Source organism: Ailuropoda melanoleuca, chromosome 5 (assembly GCF_002007445.2).
Source record: "Ailuropoda melanoleuca isolate Jingjing chromosome 5, ASM200744v2, whole genome shotgun sequence".
Taxonomy (NCBI): Eukaryota; Metazoa; Chordata; class Mammalia; order Carnivora; family Ursidae; genus Ailuropoda; species Ailuropoda melanoleuca.
The window spans coordinates 47,803,925-47,825,691 of record NC_048222.1 but is presented as its reverse complement, the minus strand read 5'-3'; the positions used below and the strand labels follow the sequence as shown (position 1 = coordinate 47,825,691).

Below are 21,767 nucleotides of genomic sequence, written 5' to 3'. Positions count from 1 at the left end.
CCCATCGCATGTAAGTATTGGAAAATCTACCGACCCAGACAGGCAGCCATGTGCTTTTGGGTCTCGGGCCTCTGGTGGTCAGCTGTTGGAATGACAAGGACTGTTAGAAGCCTCACTGGACAGAACCCCGAGTAGGAGATGTGATGGTACCACTCTCATCACCTACAATGCGAGAACAAAGAACACAGGCTGTTACACCTGGGGTCAGTGTTCCAGCAAACTGAGTTTTTCAAATAAGAGCAAAGCCCGCTGAGTATGTGGTCAAGAAGCAGCTCCTGAAGGATCCTTCAAAAACTGACAGTCATTGGCCTACGTGAGCAGACACCCCAAGCCCCGGAAATCCAATGTCTCACCTACATGTTGCTGTGCCATCCCGATTTCTTTTTTTTATTTTTAAAAGATTTTATTTATTTATTTGTCAGTGAGAGAGAAAGAGAAAGCACAAGCAAGGGGAGCGGCAGGCAGAGGGAGAAGCAGGCTCCCCCCTGAGCAAGGAGCCCAATGTGGGACTCAGTCCCAGGACCCTGGGATCATGACCTGAGTGAAGGCAGACACTTTACTGACTGAGCCACCCAGGCGCCCCCCTCTCTTTTTTAAGATTTTTTCCCCAGTAATCCCTACACCCAACGTAGGGCTCGAACTCACAACCCTGAGATCAAGAGTCGCATGCTCTACCAACTGAGCCAGCCAGGTGTCCCAGACAAAGCCTCTTTAGGAAAAAATAACCGCCATACCATGATCACACCTCCAGAAATCAACGCTAAATCCTTCATATTAAATAGCCATGCTCTCATTTCCCAAACTGTCATTTGGTTGTTTTTGCGCTGTTGGCTGGTTGGACTGGGAGCTGCAAGCCCGTTCTGCTTTCACAGTGATTGTAAGAGTTCAAGGTGGTCCAGAAGACCAAGCCTGTGGGCACTCTGACGGTCTTTACTAGAAGCAGCCACTGGGCAATCATTCCAGCCAGGAGTCAAGCACTACGCCTCAGTCTTCAACGAACATACACGTGATACAAATTTTTCCCTGAATTACGACTGTTAAAATCCTTCTCTATACCAGTATTGAAGTATTTTGAGAGCGTGTGTGCACACACACACACACACACACACACAAACACACACACACACACACACGTTTGGTGGTCTGGTACCAGTTTCTCCTCTGGGTTTGATTCTGGACATACCGTCACCCATCTGGTTGCATTCCTCACTTGGTTTAGATTCCTGGCTGAACCCAGTGGAAGGAGGAAATGAGGGAACCGTGTCACACGCGGCGAGTGTGAGGCTCTTTAACATGCACAGATCACAAGTGACAGTGACTCAGACTCCTTTCTTTCCGGAGAGCCAGAGTAACTTTTAGGCTAAGTACCTCCTTTTATTACATCCACTAATAAGGAAAGGCCATAAGGGAGCAATGTCCAGACCATGACTACTCGAGAGGAGGCAGAGGAAGGTGGTTTGGCCATGAGACACTGTGTCCCCAGAGGCTGAGAGAGAAGACAAGACAAAAGGAAAAAAATTTGAGTGGGGAAATCCCACACACCTTGATAAATCTCAAGGACTAGACAAGATAGTGTCGAAGCAGCTGATACAAACGTAGACGTATGATTATTTATGATCAAGGACTGCTAGAGCGGTCTGAAGGCTAAAGACAGGCCTGGGCAGTAATAACAGGAAGAATCAGCAGCACTCCGGGAGTAATGAGCACATATGCCCCGGAGCTAGGATTCCCTGCCGTTCAGCCCCAGCTCCTGTCAAGAGTACACGGAGTGTTTCGGCTAACCCCGCTTAGCCCAGGTGTAGCTGGTCCCCATCCGAGAAAACAAGCAGCTTCCAGTGGGGTTCCTTGGAACAACGAGGGCAGCCTCAGAGCCCAGCTAGCCAGAAAGTGTGGCCAGCAGGCTGTGCAGCTCAGGTTGTGACCCAGCCGGTGACCTGAATGCTCAGGCAGACCTTCCGAACATGGGACCATGCCCCAGAGCTCTTCCCCGAAACCCACGGCACTGACCACCTTCCCCCCCGCCCCCGACGTGGGGCCTCGAGAAAGGCTGCTGATGGACTCGTCTGCTTACAAGTGTTTTAAACACTTAACCTCACAGCACCACCTGGCCCTTGGTTAGGAAAACTGGGAACAGAGAGAATCAGAAACCACAGGGACACAGGCAAGAACGGACCCAACTTGAAATGTGTTTTGGATTACACACTGGAGCCAGGCTTTCCAGCCTGGTAGGTCGGATGCCTGAGCGCACAAAACCCTGGCTTTTCCCTGAGAGCAGCGGTTTTGTCTTCTGTGTGGAAGAAGAGTTGAGAGGTGTCCCAATTCTAGAACACATGTTCATAAGCAGCCAGAACATCACTGCTTTAAATGCCATGGCAGCCCTGACAGAAGCAACAATCTCCTCAGAGGGGTCCAGGGACACAACCCAAGGGGGAAGCTACTAAGCTCAAAGAGGCCTTTCTTCCTTTTGTCTTAGCTTTCTGTGGGCTGGGAGGATTCTGTGGACTGGGAGAATTTCCTCTCATCAGAGGGAACTTAGTCTGGGAGATCTGAGCACGGGAGGATTTAGGGAAGTCTCCTCACACATACGAGCCCCTCTGTCAAAGAAAGCCCGAGTGCTGACAGCAAGAGCCAGGGCCCTTGCCTGTGAACCTGGGCTTGAAGGGAGCATTTGGCAATGACTCCAGGGCTGCAGATTACGGAGATCTCTCCACGCACGAACGGGCAAAAAGGAACTTCAGGAGTCCAAAGACACTTCCCTCCCGGGACAATCCATGGTCACAACAAACTAAAAAGCAATACTGATGGGTGGAAGGCCACCTCTGCTTGGGCTTTTGGCTTGAAATGGGTTAGGTCTTCGACATGGGTGAGGTGGGCTTGGAGACAGGACTCTGGTCCCTTGGCCCCACTTCAGTCAAAGCTGTTACACTCAGTTTCGGATATCAGGTTTTTCTCTCACATTTTATGAGAACAAAGGATCTGAGTAACCCATGACTAGTAGAGCTGGCCTTCTGGCCAGCTCTTCTTGGAATCTCATTCTTGAGACCTATGAAGGTCAGGTCTTCTCAGGGAAGAAGAGGAAACTCAGTTCTCTTCACCATGATTTTCACAACTGGGGAACCCAGCCAGGCCTTTCTCCAGGCTGCGTTTGGAACGGCGGATGGCGGTGATGAGGAGGGATGGGCAGCCCTGTGCCTCCAACACTTGCCACTCACCTGAGGGACACGGACAAGATTCTCTCCATCTCGATTCTCCGCTTCAGCACTTCCTTCACCAGGCCTTTATCCGGGCCCTGTTTGACCTTCTCTCGCCCAATTAAGTACAAGCACTTGGGAGTAAGAAGCAAGTCTCGCTTTACACCCTGTAAGGAGAGGAGCTTTGAGAAGCTGCACAGACGTGTCAGAGTGGCAGCTTCCCCCACAACGGGCAGTGGGCAGTGTGTACCTTGAACCTCCTGTCGTACTTGGTCACTGTGTCTGCAAAATCGATCTTCTCTCTCTTCCCCACAAACTGCTGGAGCTCTGGGTGCTCGTCCATCCCGATGTAATCCCCAATGAAGTTCCTGTTAATACTGTTTCTCCTTCTCTCCTTCTTGTTCAACAGGAGGTCTGAGGCTGGAATAACCGAAAGGACAGAGAAGATGGGAGGGTCAGTCCCCCGGAAAGAGGAGGAAAATCGTGTGGAAATACACAGAGAAACTCTACACGCATGTAAGGTTTTTAACACATGACGTTATATGCAGAGCAAAGTGAACCTGTAACTTCATCTAGGCTCAAAATTATTCTCAAGAGTTGTTAAATGGACAAAACAGAACACCCAAAATACCTTCTTCTCTCATTTGGACGTATTTCTTCCGGGCCACAAATTTCCTCCATGATTTCTGTATCACTCGAGCATACCCATCATACTTTCTCTCTCTCATTTCTTCTAGAAGAAATAGCTGTGAACGTAGAGAAGGCAAAGGTGAGCCAACTCACAAGACCTGAGCGTCGCTTTCTTTGGTTATTTCAGGGACACTCACTTTAGTCAAGGACAGAACACGGGAAGCAGCTTCTCAGACTCACGGACAAACGTGAAAACACGATTACTAGGGCATATTGTTTACAGTCACTAGAACGTCTTTCTCTCTGTTTTCTTCATTTCACAAAAAACATAATGGAAAATCGCTGTGTCTGAGCGTCAGGCGACCCTGACAACGCGTGCCCTGCCTGGCTCGTCATCTGTGCGCATCAAACAGGTGATTCACCATTTACCCACTGGTCCCCCGCCTCGATCCCAAGAGGATATTAGCCGGCCAAACGGAGCTGAGGAGGCTGTTGTTTACTGCTGTGTGTGGCCTCCTCACAGAGTTCCCAGCTCTGACTGGCCTGCCGTGGAAAGAGGGCTGCCCTACTTTCAGTTCCATGAAAGTACCGACGTCCTGCTGCACACAGTCCCCAGGGACTCACTGGGCCACGGCGTAATAGCCAGCGCAACTGGAGCTGGGCTTACGATGTGCAATTAGCGGACGTGGGCTCACCGAGGGGGACCGAGACTGCGGCGCTTACAGGCCCGTATCAGACACTGGCACGTCCTGACACTCAGGCCACCGTGACAGTCCTGCCTGCTCCACCCTCCTCAACGGAGCTCTGGAATAATGAAGATGAGAGCAAACAGCTGTAATGTGCCGAGTGCCCACTGCGGCTCAGGAAGCAGTCTAGATTTATATTCTAAAACACCTCCTTTCATTCAGCTCATCAGCGACGACACCAGACACCTCTTTCTGTTATCTCTGGAACTAAGGTTGGGTGGGTCTGGAAAGTGAACCAAGGTCTTCCAGGCCCTGCCAGGCTCCTCACTGGAACATGCAAGTCCGTCTTTGTAAATCTGCCTTCGATCAACTCATGAAATGGTGGGGAACTTTCTCATTCACCTAGGAAGTGGTTTTCATGACTCTCTAGGAAACAGAATAAGATGTACCAATGAAAACAAGTAAAGATGATGACAAGTCAGGGCAGAAATGTTCCAGCAGCAAACAAGTGAATTCGGCTTGAAGGCAGCCAGGCTTGACGGGTTGCCTCTGTTTATCTGGGTCTATACTCAGGAGCCACACCTGTCCCCTCCTGTCACTCAGCTTCTGCTTCTCACAGCGCCAGCTGTGCAAAAACAACATCTCAAACTCAAAAGGGAAGGGGCCGCCTCATTCCGCGGCTTTCAGCGCTGCTGACAACAGGCACGAGGAGCGGATTTCTAAAAACAAAAGAAGACATGGTCGCACACTGCGACAGAATGTTTAAAATCTGAGCCCTGAGGTTGCTTGTTTGAAGAATATTCGTTGGTCTTTCTTATCTTGCGTGTTGGGTTTCTGAGTAAGCCTTGTTTTCTTCTTTCCCAGAACTATTCTGGGAGCGTCACAGAAAATACACTTGTGACTCAGAAAGCAGGAGGCAACCAATTCCCAACTTCCTATACATTATCAACAATTAGCTGGTTTTAGGTTTTTTCCACAAGTCATGGGGGTGAGAGGGAGGTTCAAGAAAAAAATGGAAAAAAAGAGAGAGAAAAATAAAACCCAAATCACGGACACATGTAACAAATAAGCAAAACCAAACCTTTTGGTGTCTGATGTCTAATGTGGGTTCTTAAAGCACATGGGTTATTTTGTACAGTCAGCACATTTACTACAAAAGTCGAGACAAAATCATAAGGTTGATTTTTAAAAACCAGTTTTTGTAAAAGTGTTTGCAATGTCAGGGCTCGACGTGGATGGATGAGTGATGGGGGAGGGGAGAGATTAGTGGTGAGGGTGCGTGCGCGCACGCATTTGTGTTTTTGTGTGCGTAAAAAGATGGGGAAAAGCAGAATCAGGTGATGGTAACAAAGCATTTGGGAGGAAGACAAGGAAAAGCAAAACCCAAAATAAACCTTGACTTTGGAAGTAAAACCACAGCTCAACTAAATCAGAAAAAAAAAATATGAAAAATATTGAGGCTGTTCTAATTATATGTGAAAATTTAGCAAGACAAAAAAGTAAAAGCGGGTATAAAACAACAGAGGAGTTCTGCATTGTACTGATAAATCACTCCATCCCATTTTAGAAAGAACAGGAACTGCTCTGTGGGTTGCTTAATGGTGTATGACACAACATTTTCTTTTTATATTTGGAAATGAAATTGCTGTGAAGCTACAAATAACTCAAAGTGGAAAATGCTACCACAAACTTTTCATAAACGGGTTCTATTGATGTGTGCCACTTATTTATTTAATAATTTTCGTGGTTCTTAAAGCCATTCAGTTATAGCCATTATCATTTCTGGGTCTCAGGCTGATCCTCTGAGGCAGAACAGTGGCCGTGGGGCCCATTCTAGAAGAGGGAACTCACGGCAAGACTGGGATTTGCCTCAAGTTCAAGTGTTGCCACTAACACCAACACTGCCAGTTCTCATGTTATTTCCCCTTGATCTGATGACTAATTTTGCCAAGTTCACCATAGACTCTTGAAATGGAGTCTTGTGATTGTTCAAGGAACCTCAGGAAATGATGATGCCTAACTTCGGTTAGTTCCAGAAGTTTCTCCAGCTTAAAAAGTAGCCTTCATTCCATAGTCCCGGAGCTAACTGGGCAGAAGAACTGACGGGTTCTGCTCTGAGGAATCCAGCTTAGGAGTTGAGAACTTCCTACAGACATTCATTAGGCTCGCAGTGGCCACCTCCCCATCAGGAAAGATAAAGAAGTTTCTCCAAAGAATCTGTGGAGGTCTAATATGTTTGTGAATTGTAAAATGCATGTTTGATTCTCTTACTGGTAAATATTCGTGTTCCATGAACCCAGAGGTTTCTCCTCCTCCCTGTCTCCTCAATGTTCTTTCCAGGCTCCCTCATGATCTTCAAGATATAGTCCTGAGACTTCCCACCCTGAGCTCTGTTCTGCCTTTGAGGAGGAATCCTGTGTCCGTGTGTCAGTGACCCAACTGGTGTCCCCCAGGGAAGGATGTATGTTTACCCAAGCCTCCTGTGTGGGACAAAGAAGTCCCTTTCAGCTTAGACACTCGTGGACATTTTAAGTAGCTGGTGGGCACCTGCTATGAGCCACGTTCTGTACGAGGCTCTGAGTACACAATGGCCCATCACAGGGACAAGAGGGGATGACCATCTAGAATTAGAGAGACAATGAGAAAGGAGAGACGCTACTCTACGATGAGTTCGTGCACCTGCTGCATGCTCTGAGGCTCCGAGGAGCAGGGATGTGGGGAACGACCTACGCAGAGATCGGGAGCAGGGGAGAGGACACCGAAGGCACCCACAGACGGAACAGGGGGAGAATGCAGCTAGCCGTGTGTGGACAGGGGTAGCAGAGGTGCTGCGGGGAGAGGGGTGGCCCCGAGGAAACGACCAGGGGGCAATGACGGGGGGAGGTCAGCTGCGCACTCACAGACTCGGGGGCTTTGATGAACACTTTGCTCCTCCCGAGCTGGAACTGGTCACTGTCCATGTTGACGGACTGCAGCAAGTGGAGAACACCCTGTTTCTCATCCCCTCTCCACGAGGGCCAGGTGGCTTTGGTCAGAATGGCGTACCTGTGAGGACGGTCGGGGAGAGAAGAGTGAGACTCGGACAGGACTACCCACCAAAGGCACCTGGTAGCATGGGGTCCTGGAGATCCACTCACCTCTGTTCTAGGGCCGAGGCACGGGTCTCGAAGGCTGCAAAAATCCAGCGGGTCTGGTATTCCCATTTCGGAGCATCCCTCCTCCCCACTTCCTATCCGACCGTTTCCATGTTAACGCCCCGGTGAAAATCTGCTTTTCCTTTCTACCACCATCTAAAAATAGCACTCCTGAAGGTGGCCAGTGACAATCTTTGGGCAAAATCAAACCTTCTTTTCTCAGTGGTGATTTCCCCTGAATTCTTCTGTGCACTTAACAGTTAATGCAAAGAGTCTTATAAAGCTCCTATAAGCATCGGTTATTACAAAGTATCCACTTTCATCTTCGGAATTCTGTGCAGCTTGAGTCCAAGGCCCAGGTGATCTGGTCCTTGGCTCTTCTCTCTACGTTCTCTCCTACTCACTGTGTTCCTGGGAGGATGGCCTCTTCTTCGCACACACTAAACTTCCCCTCCTTGGGGCCTGGCCCATGCTGTTCCCTCTACCAGCTGTGCCGTTCTGCAAAGGCCTCATGTGGTGGGCTCCAGTGTAGGGGACCACCCTTCAGGGGCCATTCCAGAGAGGCCTTTCTGGACTACTCGAACAACACCCCCCCCACTCGTTTCTCTCATAGAAAATTATATTTTTCCTTCCCAGCATATATTATAGTCTGTAATTCTATTCATGTTTGCACTTAATTCATTTATGCCTCCTCCATGAGGACAAGAGCTCTGCACACGGATGCCACACCCGTGTAGTTCATACTACACACCTAGCACCTTCCCAATGTCCGGGGCTCAGAGGTCATCACTAACAGCAAAGGGCCAACGTCTACGGGGCTCTCTCTGCATCAAGCGCTGTCCTTGGTGCTTCAGATGTAGGCTCTCGTTTTATTCTTACAGCCACCTGATTCCGCTGGTCTTTCCATTTTGCAGAGTACGAGACAGAGGAAAACAGGGACTCACCTACGGCTGCTTAGCTAGTAACTGTCAGAGCTGAGATGTGAACCCGAATCTGTGTCTTTAATCACAACACCAACTATAAGCCATGGAGTGGCTTATGTGTTTCTTTGAAAGACCATACAGTCTACTACACGTCTGTGCTACAAACATGGTAATTATGCAAGAGGCTGACATACCAGAGACAGAAACACTCCGGGATGTCGAATATCGAAGGTCCCAAAGACTTAAGGTGGAAGGAAGGAAAGAAAGGAGGGGGAGAATCAGAGAGAAGTGTAGAAGGAAAGCTGGAGGGCATGGCCTTTGTGGAGGCACATCTAGAACACAGGCAATGAATGGGCTCCAGACCTCTAGAGAAGCCAGACGCTTTGTTTCCAGAAGCGTCTACCAGGATTAGACTGACTTATGGCACCGAAGGGAGAAAGGAATCTTGATATAAGAGCCACCATGCCTTCAGGATCCAGAGCTCACTAAGAGGACAGACATAGGTTATTATCCTTAGGGTTGGTTGGCTGGGACTAAGGTGATTCTAGGGACCCTCTCTGCTACTTCCAAATATCCATGTTTTGCTTATGTCTTAAATGTCTTGGAGAAGCAAACCCTACTATTCCCTAATTAGAGATTTAAAAAACTGGAAAATACCTAGTTGAAGCCATCCATTTGCATGAATATATTTCACGTGTGGCATAATGAAGTCAAACAAAAGAAGTCGCATATAAATGATGGATAGCAGAACCTTGCTAGATGCCACTGGAGGACCTGCTGAAAGGTCGGAATGTACTGGCAATCAAAATGGATGGAGAAAAATTCATGCAGGCTATGAGAGAGAAGAAAAAACCAGGCCTCCATGGCGATAAGTCTCTAAGAGTACAATTCTGCTTGGTTCCACCTAATCAAAATTCTAAAAGCAAGTATCCATATCACGTGGCTGCAAACGGGCAGCTCTCTGCAATTCACATACTCCCACCCCTATTAAAATGGCACTGCATTTCTCGTCGATTTTTTTTATAGGAAGGAAGTTGTTTTGCAGAGACTTTCTCTCCCTTTAGCTGACAAGGCAAGGCTTCTAATAGTTTGGGTCTGGGTGAGACGTGGGGTCTGCATGGTGTTCCCAGGGCCCTCTGACCACGGACCATGGCTGTGGCCCCCTAGCTTTCATGAAGCCTGAGGTGCCCTCCTCACTTCCTTTTGTGTTCACTGGGGAGACCAGGGCCCAATTCTCATATAAGGCTCTCCCACTAAGGAAGCACCCCAGTTCACTTGTCCTTCTCCAGGACATGTTGCTGGGAACGGGTGGCAGAAGGCCATTGGTGCTGCCTACGCCGTGCCTGTGGTAGTTTTGGCGAGATGAGGATTATAGCTTACATGCCTCTCAGCAAGCACTTTCAGTTTGAGACCCAACTCTGCCAACATTTCATCTCAAGGCCTGTGTACTGACTGTTCTCTTCGCCTCTGACTGGTGGGTCATGGGCTCCGTGTTATCTCAGATGACCAATCAACGTTTCCTCCTCAGAGGAAATGCAGCCCTGACCCCAGTGACCTCTAGCTGTTGGCACTGGAGTAGAGGATGTTTCTGATATTCAAGGACACAGAAGTCTTGGCAGCTCGTAGGACACTCTTGACACCCCATGTTTTCCTGAGCCTTCTATTCTTTCATCTCGCTTGCCCAGGATATGGACTGACTTTCCTCACAGATGTCCCCTTTCCCCACTCCCCACATTCTGAGAGGCTGGGTCAAGGTCAAAGCAAGTATGTTTGTGAGGAGTGTAAATGGGGCCATAAGATAAATTTTAGAAAGCTCTGGGGCGCCTGGATGGCAAAGCGGTTAAGCGTCTGCCTTCGGCTCAGGGCGTGATCCCAGCGTTATGGGATCGAGCCCCACATCAGGCTCCTCTGCTGTGAGCCTGCTTCTTCCTCTCCCACTCCCCCTGCTTGTGTTCCCTCTCTCGCTGGCTGTCTCTATCTCTGTCAAATAAATAAATAAAAAATCTTTAAAAAAAAAATTTAGAAAGCTCTTATGTTCCTATCAGATTTTTTCCCCCTAAGAATTAGGACCCACATTTGGGCTTATTTCTCCAGCCACAGTCAGGGGCATGTGCTGCCTAGCTCGAAAAGTTGTTTTCTGAGAATTTACAGATATTTTCACTAGCCGAGACTCAAAGTGGCTGCCATTTCTAATAGCTATTTGACACTTCCTAAGGATATGAAAGTTGTAGTGGGGGTGGCGAATACAGTGTTCCTCCTGGAGGCAGCGCAGGACTCACTTCAAGAGCACGTGGCCCACCAGTGGGGACATTAAGGCATCTTTTGATTTTTAGTCTCCAATTCAGAGTCAAGAAGGACGGTTTTGACAAACATAAAGGATTTTTCAGAGAGGAAATGAACACACACACAGGCCCATTTCCCATTGGCTAAGCCTATTTTCTGAGTGCTAGGTTGTGTGTGAACCACTGCTCTGTTTAGACCTGTGGGCTTCCTTCCCAGGGAGTGGTGTAGTAGGCACGCACATAGGCAGTCATCCTTTTCCCTTAGCTTCTTACTGTCGCACTTTGCAGGCTTTCTGAGGGCATCTAGAAAGCAGCTTTATACACAAAGCCTTTTTTCTCAGCCCTGAGGAGAATAAAAGTATGACATGGTTCAACTACTCACAGAGGATCACGGGACAAGACAGACAGTGGCGGACTCTGGCCCTATTCTGCACGACCAGGATCTCAGACTCACACACCGTACGGAAAACAGCACTGTCTCTGGAAATATTCCCTGCCCATGGACACAGATGGCCTGCTAGCCATTTTTGAGTACTTTTTATTGAGAAACAAATTATCTTCCAGACTTTTTTTTTATTACTCTCCTAGCATTCTCAAATCAAAAGATATATGACATCAAAAGAGCCCTCTCTGTGTAAGACAGGGCTGCCCACTTGTCTCTTCCAAAAGGAAAAGTCCACAGCAGGAGAGCTCGAGGGGAGACATCCAAGGATAGAATCACTTCAGTCAAAGTCCCTCAACATAAAGGGGCAAAAGAGATTCGCTGAACGTTTACTCCGTGTCAGGTGCAGAAGAAAGTCTCATGCATGGGGTCAGGACGGCATTCAACAGAGGCCCGGATGTTACCATCAACCAGGTCATCTCACAGCTCATTTACGGAGCTGCTGCAAACCGTAACACAGCCTGCTCAGGGTAGCTCAGATGTCCCTGCCGGGGAGCAAGGATGCCTGCTCTCCCCAGCGTGGAGGCTCACAGCATTGCTTATGGAAGTCAAGTCTGATGGCGGTGTTTGAACTCACAACCCTCAGATCATGACCTGAACTGAGATCAAGAATCGGATGCTTACTGACCAAGTCACTCAGGCGCCCCAATGGCTTATCTGTTTTTAAATAATATGGAAGGAACGAGGTCTTTCAGAATCAGTTTCTTCAAAAACCAAACAACCAAACAACAAACAAAACACCCCCAAAAATCCCCCCCAAAAAACCAAGTTTAAATTTTTAAAAATATCTGATTAGTTATCAAGAGTAATGGCAATTGGAGAGACTCCGCAGATTAAACAGTTTTTAAATACAGGAAAAACTACTGAAGGAGGATAAAATGATGAATGCTTTGGAATTGTTAAGGGCAGGCCCTTCTGGGTTAGGGAAAGATGGAGGGAATACTTTTCATTCACCGTTTTCTGTATTTAATTTTTTTCTCTTAATTACATAAAGGGTATTTGTCAAAGACGTGCAGTTTTGCAAAAACTTTAATGATTACCTAAGCTGTGGTTCTCAACTGGCTTTACCCCCAGCCCACTCCCAGCTGGGGGCTTTAAGCAGCATCTGGATACACTTTTGGCTGTCACAACTCGGGAGGGATAGAGGGTACCCCCCCACCACACACAGGATGGCCCCACGATGAAGACTCACCCAGCCCCAAATGTCCATAGCTGCGGTGGAGAAAGCCCATTCTAGCTAGTGTTACCGATCTCGTTCAAGGAGAGTCGTCTTTCATAATTAACATCTCAGTTGTTCATCGGCTAATGTTTGCTGCTATAGTCATGCAAGAACTTGACAGACTTGCTTTCTCAACTTCCTAAATACGTCTTTCCATACCGTTGTTTCCACTCTAGGCGGAGTGGGCCCTTGCATCAGGAGAGCCACGCAGGTGGGCTTCATGCCTAGTCTAGTCTGCCTCTCAAATGACCAGGAATCTTGACTGTGTGAAGACGGAGTCAACGGGGCTTAAAGTATGAAAGATCCACCCTTCTGTTAGGCGTCTCTCGACCTCCCCCATCAATGACCTTCCACCTACAACCTCCCACACCGGTGACCTGTAGGCCAGCTATCCCAATCTCAGGACACAAGAAACAAGGACAGTCCTGAAGGAATCACTACTTTCTATTTCAAAAACCGTAATGAAGCTCTTCTTCCGCCAGCTACTGCTTCGTTACCTAAAATTTGAGTTAAAAAAAAATTCTTACATCCTGCTTCTCTACTTATATACCCTGGAGACATAATTATTTTCTGATTAAAATGCTAAATATGGCTTCCTTCTCTCTTAAACGAGAGTGAATAGACATAGAAAATACAGCGGGATCCCATTAACTTAGAATCTTTAAGAGAAGTTAAAACCATGCAGTATTTTAAGGACACTAAATTCTATCCCTTTCAAAAACAATTAGCACAAAATAAGAGCGATTTAAGTGCAGGTCTTGCCAAATACACTTTAATGGAAACGTGAAAATCAGTTTAAGTTTATACATGGACTCTACAAAAATTTTGAGGTTAAATACTTTAAGCTTATTTTCTCAAGTAAGTTAAATACTTACTTCAAGTAAGTTAAATACTTTCCTGAAATCATCTTCATACTATTAACTTGGGCAGTCAAGTTAAACCTTCCCGTGTCAAAATTGTCATGAATTCCCAAACTTATGTGTTACACTAAGCAGACCAAATACTTGTGGCTACTGATTTATTCTACAATAAACAATGGTAAAAAGAATTGTTAAACTTAATTAAAAAGGACAAATAGCTGAATTTTAAAAATGGGCAAAGGAGCTGAACAGACACTTCTCTAATGGCCAATAAGCACATGAAATATGGTCAACATCATTCCCATCAGGGACGTGAAATCAAAACCACAACAAGATACCACCTCGTTCCCACTAGGATGGATATTATCAAAGTCAGATACTAGCAAATTTGGCAAGGACACAGATAAACTCGAACCCTCGAATGCTGCTGGTGGGGATAGAAAAGGGTACGGCCATGCTGGAAACCAAGCTCGCAGTTCATCAAAAAGGTCAAACAGAGAGTTACCAGAGGACCCAGTAATTCCACTGTTAGGTAAGCACCCAAGAGAAGTAAAACCTTATGTCCACAGGAAAATGTGTACGTGAATGTTGACAGCAGCATTCTCTGTTATTCATCAGAGCCAAGAAGCGGAAACTGACACCGATCAGTTAGCTGATGGATGAACAAGTAAAATGTAACACAGTATTGCCATATCGGTGCAAGCGAGTATTACTGGGCAGTGGGTAGGAACGAAGCGCGGATACACACTGCAGTGTGGACGACCCGAAAACATTAGCGGACGGAAAGCAGCCAGACCCGGAGCCCACATACTGTGAGATTCTATTTCTACACAATGCCCAGAATAAGGCAATATTCTGAAATTCTTTCTACAAAGACGGAAGGAAGTGTGTGCCTAGGGCAGGAGGGGAGGGGAGAATTGGGGGTTGGTGACTAGGGAAGTGGGGTTACTTTTTGGGGTGATGAAGATGTCCTCAAACTAACTGGTGATGGATGTACAACTCTACGAATATGGTAAAAGCCAAAAATCATATACTTCCAAGGAGTGAATGCTATGGTGAGTTACAGCTCAATAAACCTGTTGAAAGCAAAAAGAGTCCACAGTCACCAGGTTCTTACCTCTGGAGGAATTTTTGGAAGATGCGCCGATAAGCGTAACCAGCTCTTCTCACTCGGATGTTTTCTTTCAGACCCAGGTATTCTACCTGATGCTTCACCCTGTACAGGAGAAAAGAGAGCCAGGACGTTATTGGCTAATTCTTCCGCCTGGCTCTCCTAGCCACCACCCCCTCAAACCCCCAGTTACAAGCAGCAGGGACACGTTACAAAGACTCCAATTTAGGAGCTCCACTTTATGCAAACAGACTAGATGGGATGCTGCCCAATTCATGAGTCACTGAATAAAGCCAATCTGATCTTTAAATGTACTCAACTGAATCACATATAAATATAAACGTATATATAAAGACTACAGGGGCACCTGGAGCTCAGTCGGTTAAGCATCTGACTCTTGATTTCAGCAGGGGTCATGATCTCAGGGTTGTGAGGTCGAGCCCCACATTGAGCTCCTTGCTGGGCACGGAGCCTGCTTGGGATTCTCTCTTTCCCTTTCCCTCTGCACCCCCCTTCTCTAAAACCAAACAAGCTATAACTTATGGTGTTCAGAGTCTGCGCTGACCCTCAGGTTCTATAATATTAATTTAAAAAATATTTTATTGTGAAATACAGCAATTACCGAAGACTTTACACATTTTAAAAAACAGTAAAACAAAAAGCCACACGCCTATCATTCAAATTATGAACAAAAGTATCCCTTTTTCAAAAGACTAACTTTGGAATTAAATGACACCATAGCTACTTTTGTTCTCCACCTAAATTTAATAGTGATTCTAGACCTAACACATCGAAGCTTTATCAAATGCAACGTAAGAAAGGGCAGATGAAATAATTTCAAAGACCTAAATTAAAAATGCTCTAGTAACACATGTAAATTAGAGTTCTAGTTGGTTTTTATGAGAGTAAACAACTGCCAGTGGGTTTTGGGAAGTGGATGCTGGTCCTCCTAGATTGTGTTCTCACCCGGGATTTTCTCATCAGAGCAAATGCCCCCGCCCCGTCCCTTGGGGATTAGGGCTTAGTAGATTTGGGGGGGGGGTGCACTGGTGAAAATGCCTTCCCCCTTCCTGAGACACAAAGTGTCCTGGAAACTGTGTGGCAGATCCCGGCCACCAGCTTCTGATCGTCCGCCCGGGAGGTGAGCGGGGTCTTTGCCATACATGCCCCGGGCTGGTTGAATACCGACACTCGGAAACACGGTATTGGAGGGAAATGAGAAATTATGCTGCGGCAGGCACGAAGCCCGCCTTCTCCCCACTGAGTACATTTGGGGTGAAGCTGCACTGGCGACGGCTCCCCGAGAACGGCCCCTCATGACCGGCTGCATTGGAAAGCTAATAGCAGCAGCTTCCTCCAGCCTCACGCAGGGCTGACGCTGGGCTCTCCAGCAAGGCTCTCAGCAAGCCGCATTCCCCGCTCTGCACTGCACCCCGCAAGCTGCTAGGGAGCCGAGAATGGACAGTGTGGCTCCCGCTGAAGCCCTTGCAGGAGGAACAGGGGCTCACAGCCAGGTTCTGGGCTGGCTTCCCGGTATGGCCCTGGCTCTGCCCCTGTGTAACCACTCCATGCCTCACTTTCCACGTCTGGAAAGTGAGGGTGGTGACGTTAGTTCTTTCTGCCTAACTGGGTACATTCCATGTAAAGCTCTGAGCTGGCTCCTGGCATGCATGACACAAAGCTGCTATTATGCTAATATATTCACAGGTACAATAAGTAAACCAGGACAGAAGACTAGAGAAAGAAATGGATTTCTCAGAGGGAGGAGATTCTCAGACGGTGACATGTGCCTGGGTCTGGAAGGAGGACTTGAAATCACCAGGTGCAGAGGAGGGAAAGGCAGAGGGCACAGTGGAAACAAAGGCACAGAGGCGGGAAAGGCTGTGGCCCAGGGAGGTGGGAGAGGAGCAGGTGGGAAACTAATCTGGAAGAGGGGGTGCAGCCTAGACTGCCCCGGGAAGGATGAGGTCACACAAGGAGGGAAGTGTAAGAAAAGTCTTGAGTCTGATTGGTCTTACTTGACCAGTATCCAGAAATGTCAGCTCCCTCAAGAAAATTACTTTTTAAAACAACCATTATAGAAAGACGTAATATTCAATATCCACACTTGATTCATGACACGTATCCGGTTAATAAAAGGAGTAGAAATCAGATTCAGGAAAATAATTTTCTTTTCTCCTATCCTCCAAATCCAAAACTCACCACTGGCCTTTTCTCTGCTAAGGAAAATACACATGAGGGTGTCAATCAGAGGTATTTGGTCATTTTTTTAAAAAGATGTTATTTAATTTTATTTATATATTTTTTAAAGATTTTATTTATTTATTTGACAGAGATAGAGACAGCCAGCGAGAGAGGGAACACAAGCAGGGGGAGTGGGAGAGGAAGAAGCAGGCTCATAGCAGAGGAGCCTGACGTGGGGCTCGATCCCATAACGCCGGGATCACACCCTGAGCGAAGGTAGACGCTTAACCGCTGTGCCACCCAGGCGCCCCTAAAAAGATGTTATTTTAGAGAGAGAGAGAGCATATGAGCAGAGGGAGGGGCAGAGGGAGAAAGAATCTTTTTTTTATTTTTAAGATTTTATTATTTGACAGAGACAGAGACATTAAGAGAGGGAACACAAGCAGGGGCAGAGGGAGAGGGAGAAGCAGGATTCCTGCTGAAGAGGGAGCCTGATGCGGGGCTCAATCCCAGGACCCCGGGATCATGACCTGAGCCGAAGGCAGACGCTTAATCACTGAGCCACCCAGGGACCCCAAGAGAATCTTAAGCAGACTCCCCATTGATCGAGAAGCCCGATGCAGGGCTTGATGCCAGGGCCCTGAGATCGCCACCTGAGCCGAAACCAAGAGACGGATGCTTAACTGAGCCACCCAGGTGCCCCGGGTATTTGCTCATTTTAAGTATTTTTCGTAAATTTTGGCTTTATCCCAAGCTTTTGAGGCAGGGACTGCATCACCCACTCGTTCAAGTAGAAACGTTTCATTTCCATAAATCCCATAGGAAAGAATATGCCTCATGTTAAAACACTGTTTCATTCACAGTAACTTCCATCACCGGGAAATTATCTTATAGAAATTTTCTTCCACGGGACGATCAGTTTAGCAAATTCTGTACTATTTAGCATTTTATGTAACCAAAGGATCCAAGTTGACTTTTGCACATCCTTGGAGTGCTGTCCCCTTCTCAGTAAACACCAGCCAGGCTGGCAATGCCCAGTGGTTCCCTTGGCCGTTAACGCAAGTAGGTCAAGGCCTGAGAACTCTGCTAGAACAGCAATTCAGAACCCAGGGCAGGCAACTTTGCCAGAGCCAAACAAAAACACATTTTCAACAGGAAAAGAAAAATAAACCACACCCCATAAACTTGTGGAATGAGTAACCCTGTCCACCGAGAACTTCAATTGACCGTGTAATCCCCACCAACGAAGCAGTGTCCTTTCACAGCCCCTAACTCTTCACACTCAGAGGAAGTGAAACCATCTATCACACAATAAACCTGAAAACCGGGATGGGGGAGGGGTGCATCCCAAGAAGCAATCCTATATACAATATAAATCAACACTTGACCAACAAATACCTTAGACTTCTTCACACCTGTTTACACGAATGGATGTTATGAAGTTCCTTACTGCAATTCAAGTAAGTGATGTGATTTTATAAATAAATAAATAAATAAATAAATGGAAAACACCACTGTGGGGGATTCTATGGGGATTCACTGAATAAATGTATTTTTGTTTTAATTTCTCCAGTTTTTGCTATTTCAATGACTCAGTTTGGATTTTATGAGAAGAGAGCGTCTGGACTAGGAAATGTTCAACCAGCAGCTATTGCAAAACTTCTGTACTCGAGGGACTTGGAGCAGAGCCGTCTATACGGGCTAAGGGAGAGCGTGCTGGGAGGTGTTACATTTGTGGGGGAGCGAGATTTTTTCATTTAAGATGATGTTGACTGCAAAGGGCCAGGGAAGGGGAGCTGGATGGGATTTGATGTAGGGGGACAGGTGGCCTAAAACACCCCTTAGCACTACATCTGCTTCCAAGATCCCATAATCTGTTTCCGAGGATGCTGACGTCACCCCTCTTCTACTGTGTGTGTATGCGTGCACAGGATGTAAACGGTGCGTGTGCACGTGAATGTGCGAGGGGGGAGTGTGGGAGTGACACAGAGACAGGCAGAGGTAGGCTGACAGCTCACCCAGGTCTGGGAGAGACATTCTGTCAGACTGAACGAGATCAAAATCTGAACCGACCCTCTTAGTTTATTGAGGAAGAAACTGAGGACTGAGGAGATGAAGTCTCTCACTCAAACCACTTAGTGACAGGCCAGCACCACGATACAGTCCTTCCAAATCCCAGGCCAGCTCTTTGCTGTAGATCAGCTGTTGTCAAAGTACGAGGCCCAGACCATCCACACTAGCATCACCGAGGAGCTTCTCAAAACTGCACGTTCCTGGGGCACCTGGGTGGCTCAGTCGTTAAGCGTCTTCCTTCAGCTCAGGTCCTGATCCCAGGGTCCTGGGATAGAGCCCTGCATCGGGCTCCCTGCTCAGTGGGGTGTCTGCTTGCCCCCTGTCCCTCCCCCATTCATGCTCGCGCGCGCGCGCTCTCTCTCAAATAAATGTTAAAAAAATGCCCATTCCTGGGCCCCGCCCAGACCCACTGGATCAGCATCTCTAGAAGCAGGGCCCAGGAACCGGAGTTTTCACAAGCCTCTAAGGGACACTCGGGTGCATCCGCAAGCCTGAGGACTAGTGTAGGAGGGCAAAATAGATAGATAAATAGACATTTTCTATCTTCAGGTGGGAAGGGGTGATGGTGCCACTACCCTCTTAGCCTCAAAGGAGAAACTGAGTGACACGTTTCAGAAAAGCAGAAGGCAAATTAAGTACATCCAGGGGAATGACCAAGAAGGGCGATGGTCAGATTCCACGTCCGGTTCCTCCAGAGAAACTGCACTGGGAGAGAAGATTGCAGGGAACCGTGATGACTGCTGGGAGCCAACACAAAAGGTGTCAGATGGAAAATTCATGAGAATAACTATTCGGGCAGATTAGAGATGTCGGACTAGGTCACACCGATGGAGAGAAAGACTGTAGAGCCTAATAATGCAAGAGTCATCGGAAGCTGGACCGATCAGCTAGGGGCAGCGGGTGGCTCATGGAGCCTCCGTATCATGATCGGACGGTGTTTACGAGGAATCAGGTCAGCCATTCGACAGAAACGACACTCGAGGGAGCGTGTCTCTACTGACGAGCTTCCCCAGAATACTGCAGACTGATGAAACGGACGGCTGCTACGTCCTGCAGCATCATGAGTGAGAAAGCAGACTCAGGCTGCCCAAGAAGTGGCAAAACACAAACAACGACCGGCCGACAGTGAATTCCCTCTTGTAACGGACCAGGTCTCGTCCGCCTGCCGTGCTCAGAAAGGATCTCGCCGGCAGGATGGGAATGGACCTACACACGTCTCTCGGAGAGGGTGGCTGCAGCCATGACTTTCCCTCCTGGTCTTGCCGTCATGGAGCTTAACCTTGATATGTCACTGGACACCTAAGTCTATCTACTTTTCTCCAAGAGAGAAAAGAAAAAAAGACAGTAATTCTGTATGCTCCTGTCCAGGGATCTGACCGTCCGGTGACAATGGCAGGCTCCTCCCGCCCGTCCAATCACCGTAACGCCTCGCCTCAGTCCTGGTCCCCATGTGCCCATGGATCCCCCCGTTGGATAAAACTGTATTCTCTAGTCATCCTTAACATTTTCCCACTCAACATCCCCATTCCAGCCTGCACAGGCCACATCCCTAAATGCCAGCTGGAGGAGGAATGGTGGCCCAGGATTCCTCAGGACCCAGAGCGGGGAGGGCTGGCAGCGTGCCATACGTCACACGCCTCCCTGGGGCTTGTTCCCTCCAGTGGGAGTCACCGCTCTGCTCAGGAACACGGTCAGTCGTCAGGGGCAGGTACCGAACCTAGCGTATGCCCCCAGGACCCCCAAGAGCAACAGTAAATGACACACTGCTTTGTAACCAGCTCTTTAGACCTTCACTCTGAACCCTGAGCTGAGCATGCGAGGCCCCATCCTGTGGGTACCAGTAAGGAGCTAAGTGGACTAAGAATGTCTACACAGGGCCTCAAACTAATTTTAAAACCATCCTGACTCTGCAGTATTAAGCTGTTTTTTTTCCCCCCGTCTGTCCCCAGACTAGCCAAGATCAACAGTATAAATTGCTAATTCTGACCTGAATGGCACTGGTAACATTTTAGGAAAAGACAAGGGGAAGGGGGAAAAGGCCTTGTTTGTCATGAAAAAGTTAAGACACAAGGACATGAAATGCATCTGAAAACCATTTAAACTGCCTCTGCCCTTGGCATCGGGTAGCACGTCTTGAGCAGAGGGAACTTGTGCGGGGCCCACCTCAGCTGGCTTCAGCCTCCCCGTCTGCCGTCTTGACCGTACCTGCTTTCCTCCCAGTCTCTGGGCTTCTTGGTTTCGTTCGGTTTTATACATCGGATGTAGTGTGGCGTGCATTTCATCAGGGTGCTCACGAGGTCGTTGGCTTGTTTCTAGAAAGGAAGAGTAACATCAGACAGAAACATGGAACCTTCTCTCAAGCAGACCGACGTTCAAAGGGGAGCTGTGAAACTCCAGTGCAGAAACAGACAGCTAGAAATTAACCTTCGTGACAACTTGTTCATTAAGCTTGCCTCTGGTCTGCTTCCTTTCTTAAGGGTCTACTGACTTTTATGATGATTTTTAACATGATGATTTTAACACACACGGGTTTGAAATTAGATTTTTGAAAACAACCAGGTCTTTTTAGTATTGTTAATAAAATAAAGCAACACAACAAAACCAGTAAATCTTCACATACAGTTCTTTTCATGAGGAACAAGGAAGCATGCCAGTTATTAACAAATTAAGTTTATATTGATTGAGGGCCTTTGCAAACACAAGGTTCTCATAAACTTTTTTTGGTGCCAGGATGGGGCGGGGAGGAGAAACGATTTGCAAAAATAAAGCATCAAAGGCCCCTGTACTCTCTTTCTGGGCAATCCAACCAATGAAGAATCACCATATTAAAATGATGGAAATTCATAAAAGGTGGGGCATACATCAAAAATCTCACTTCATTCACCTTCCTCAGCATGTCCTTTTACAAACCTGCCTTCTGAGAGGTAGGTAACCTGCTCCTTCACCAAATACTCATATGAAATCCTCTCTCACCACCTGCGTACTGGGCTCCCGAAAGGAAACTGCGCTCAAGCAGAGAAAGCTACATAAAT

The 21,767-nt window shown here is 47.5% G+C and overlaps 1 protein-coding gene across 1 annotated transcript in view; it reads right to left on the bottom strand.

Annotated features, from left to right (window-relative positions):
• Window positions 1-21,767, bottom strand: part of MYO1E (myosin IE) — a 115,824-nt gene that overhangs the window by 24,867 nt on the left and 69,190 nt on the right. The window contains exons 17-22 of the mRNA XM_034660908.1: window positions 20,941-21,047; window positions 14,485-14,583; window positions 7,408-7,552; window positions 3,823-3,937; window positions 3,442-3,611; window positions 3,213-3,358 (exon numbers count right to left, since the gene is read on the bottom strand). Coding sequence (XP_034516799.1) covers window positions 3,213-3,358; window positions 3,442-3,611; window positions 3,823-3,937; window positions 7,408-7,552; window positions 14,485-14,583; window positions 20,941-21,047 — 782 coding nt within the window. The remainder of the gene's footprint in view (window positions 1-3,212; window positions 3,359-3,441; window positions 3,612-3,822; window positions 3,938-7,407; window positions 7,553-14,484; window positions 14,584-20,940; window positions 21,048-21,767) is intronic.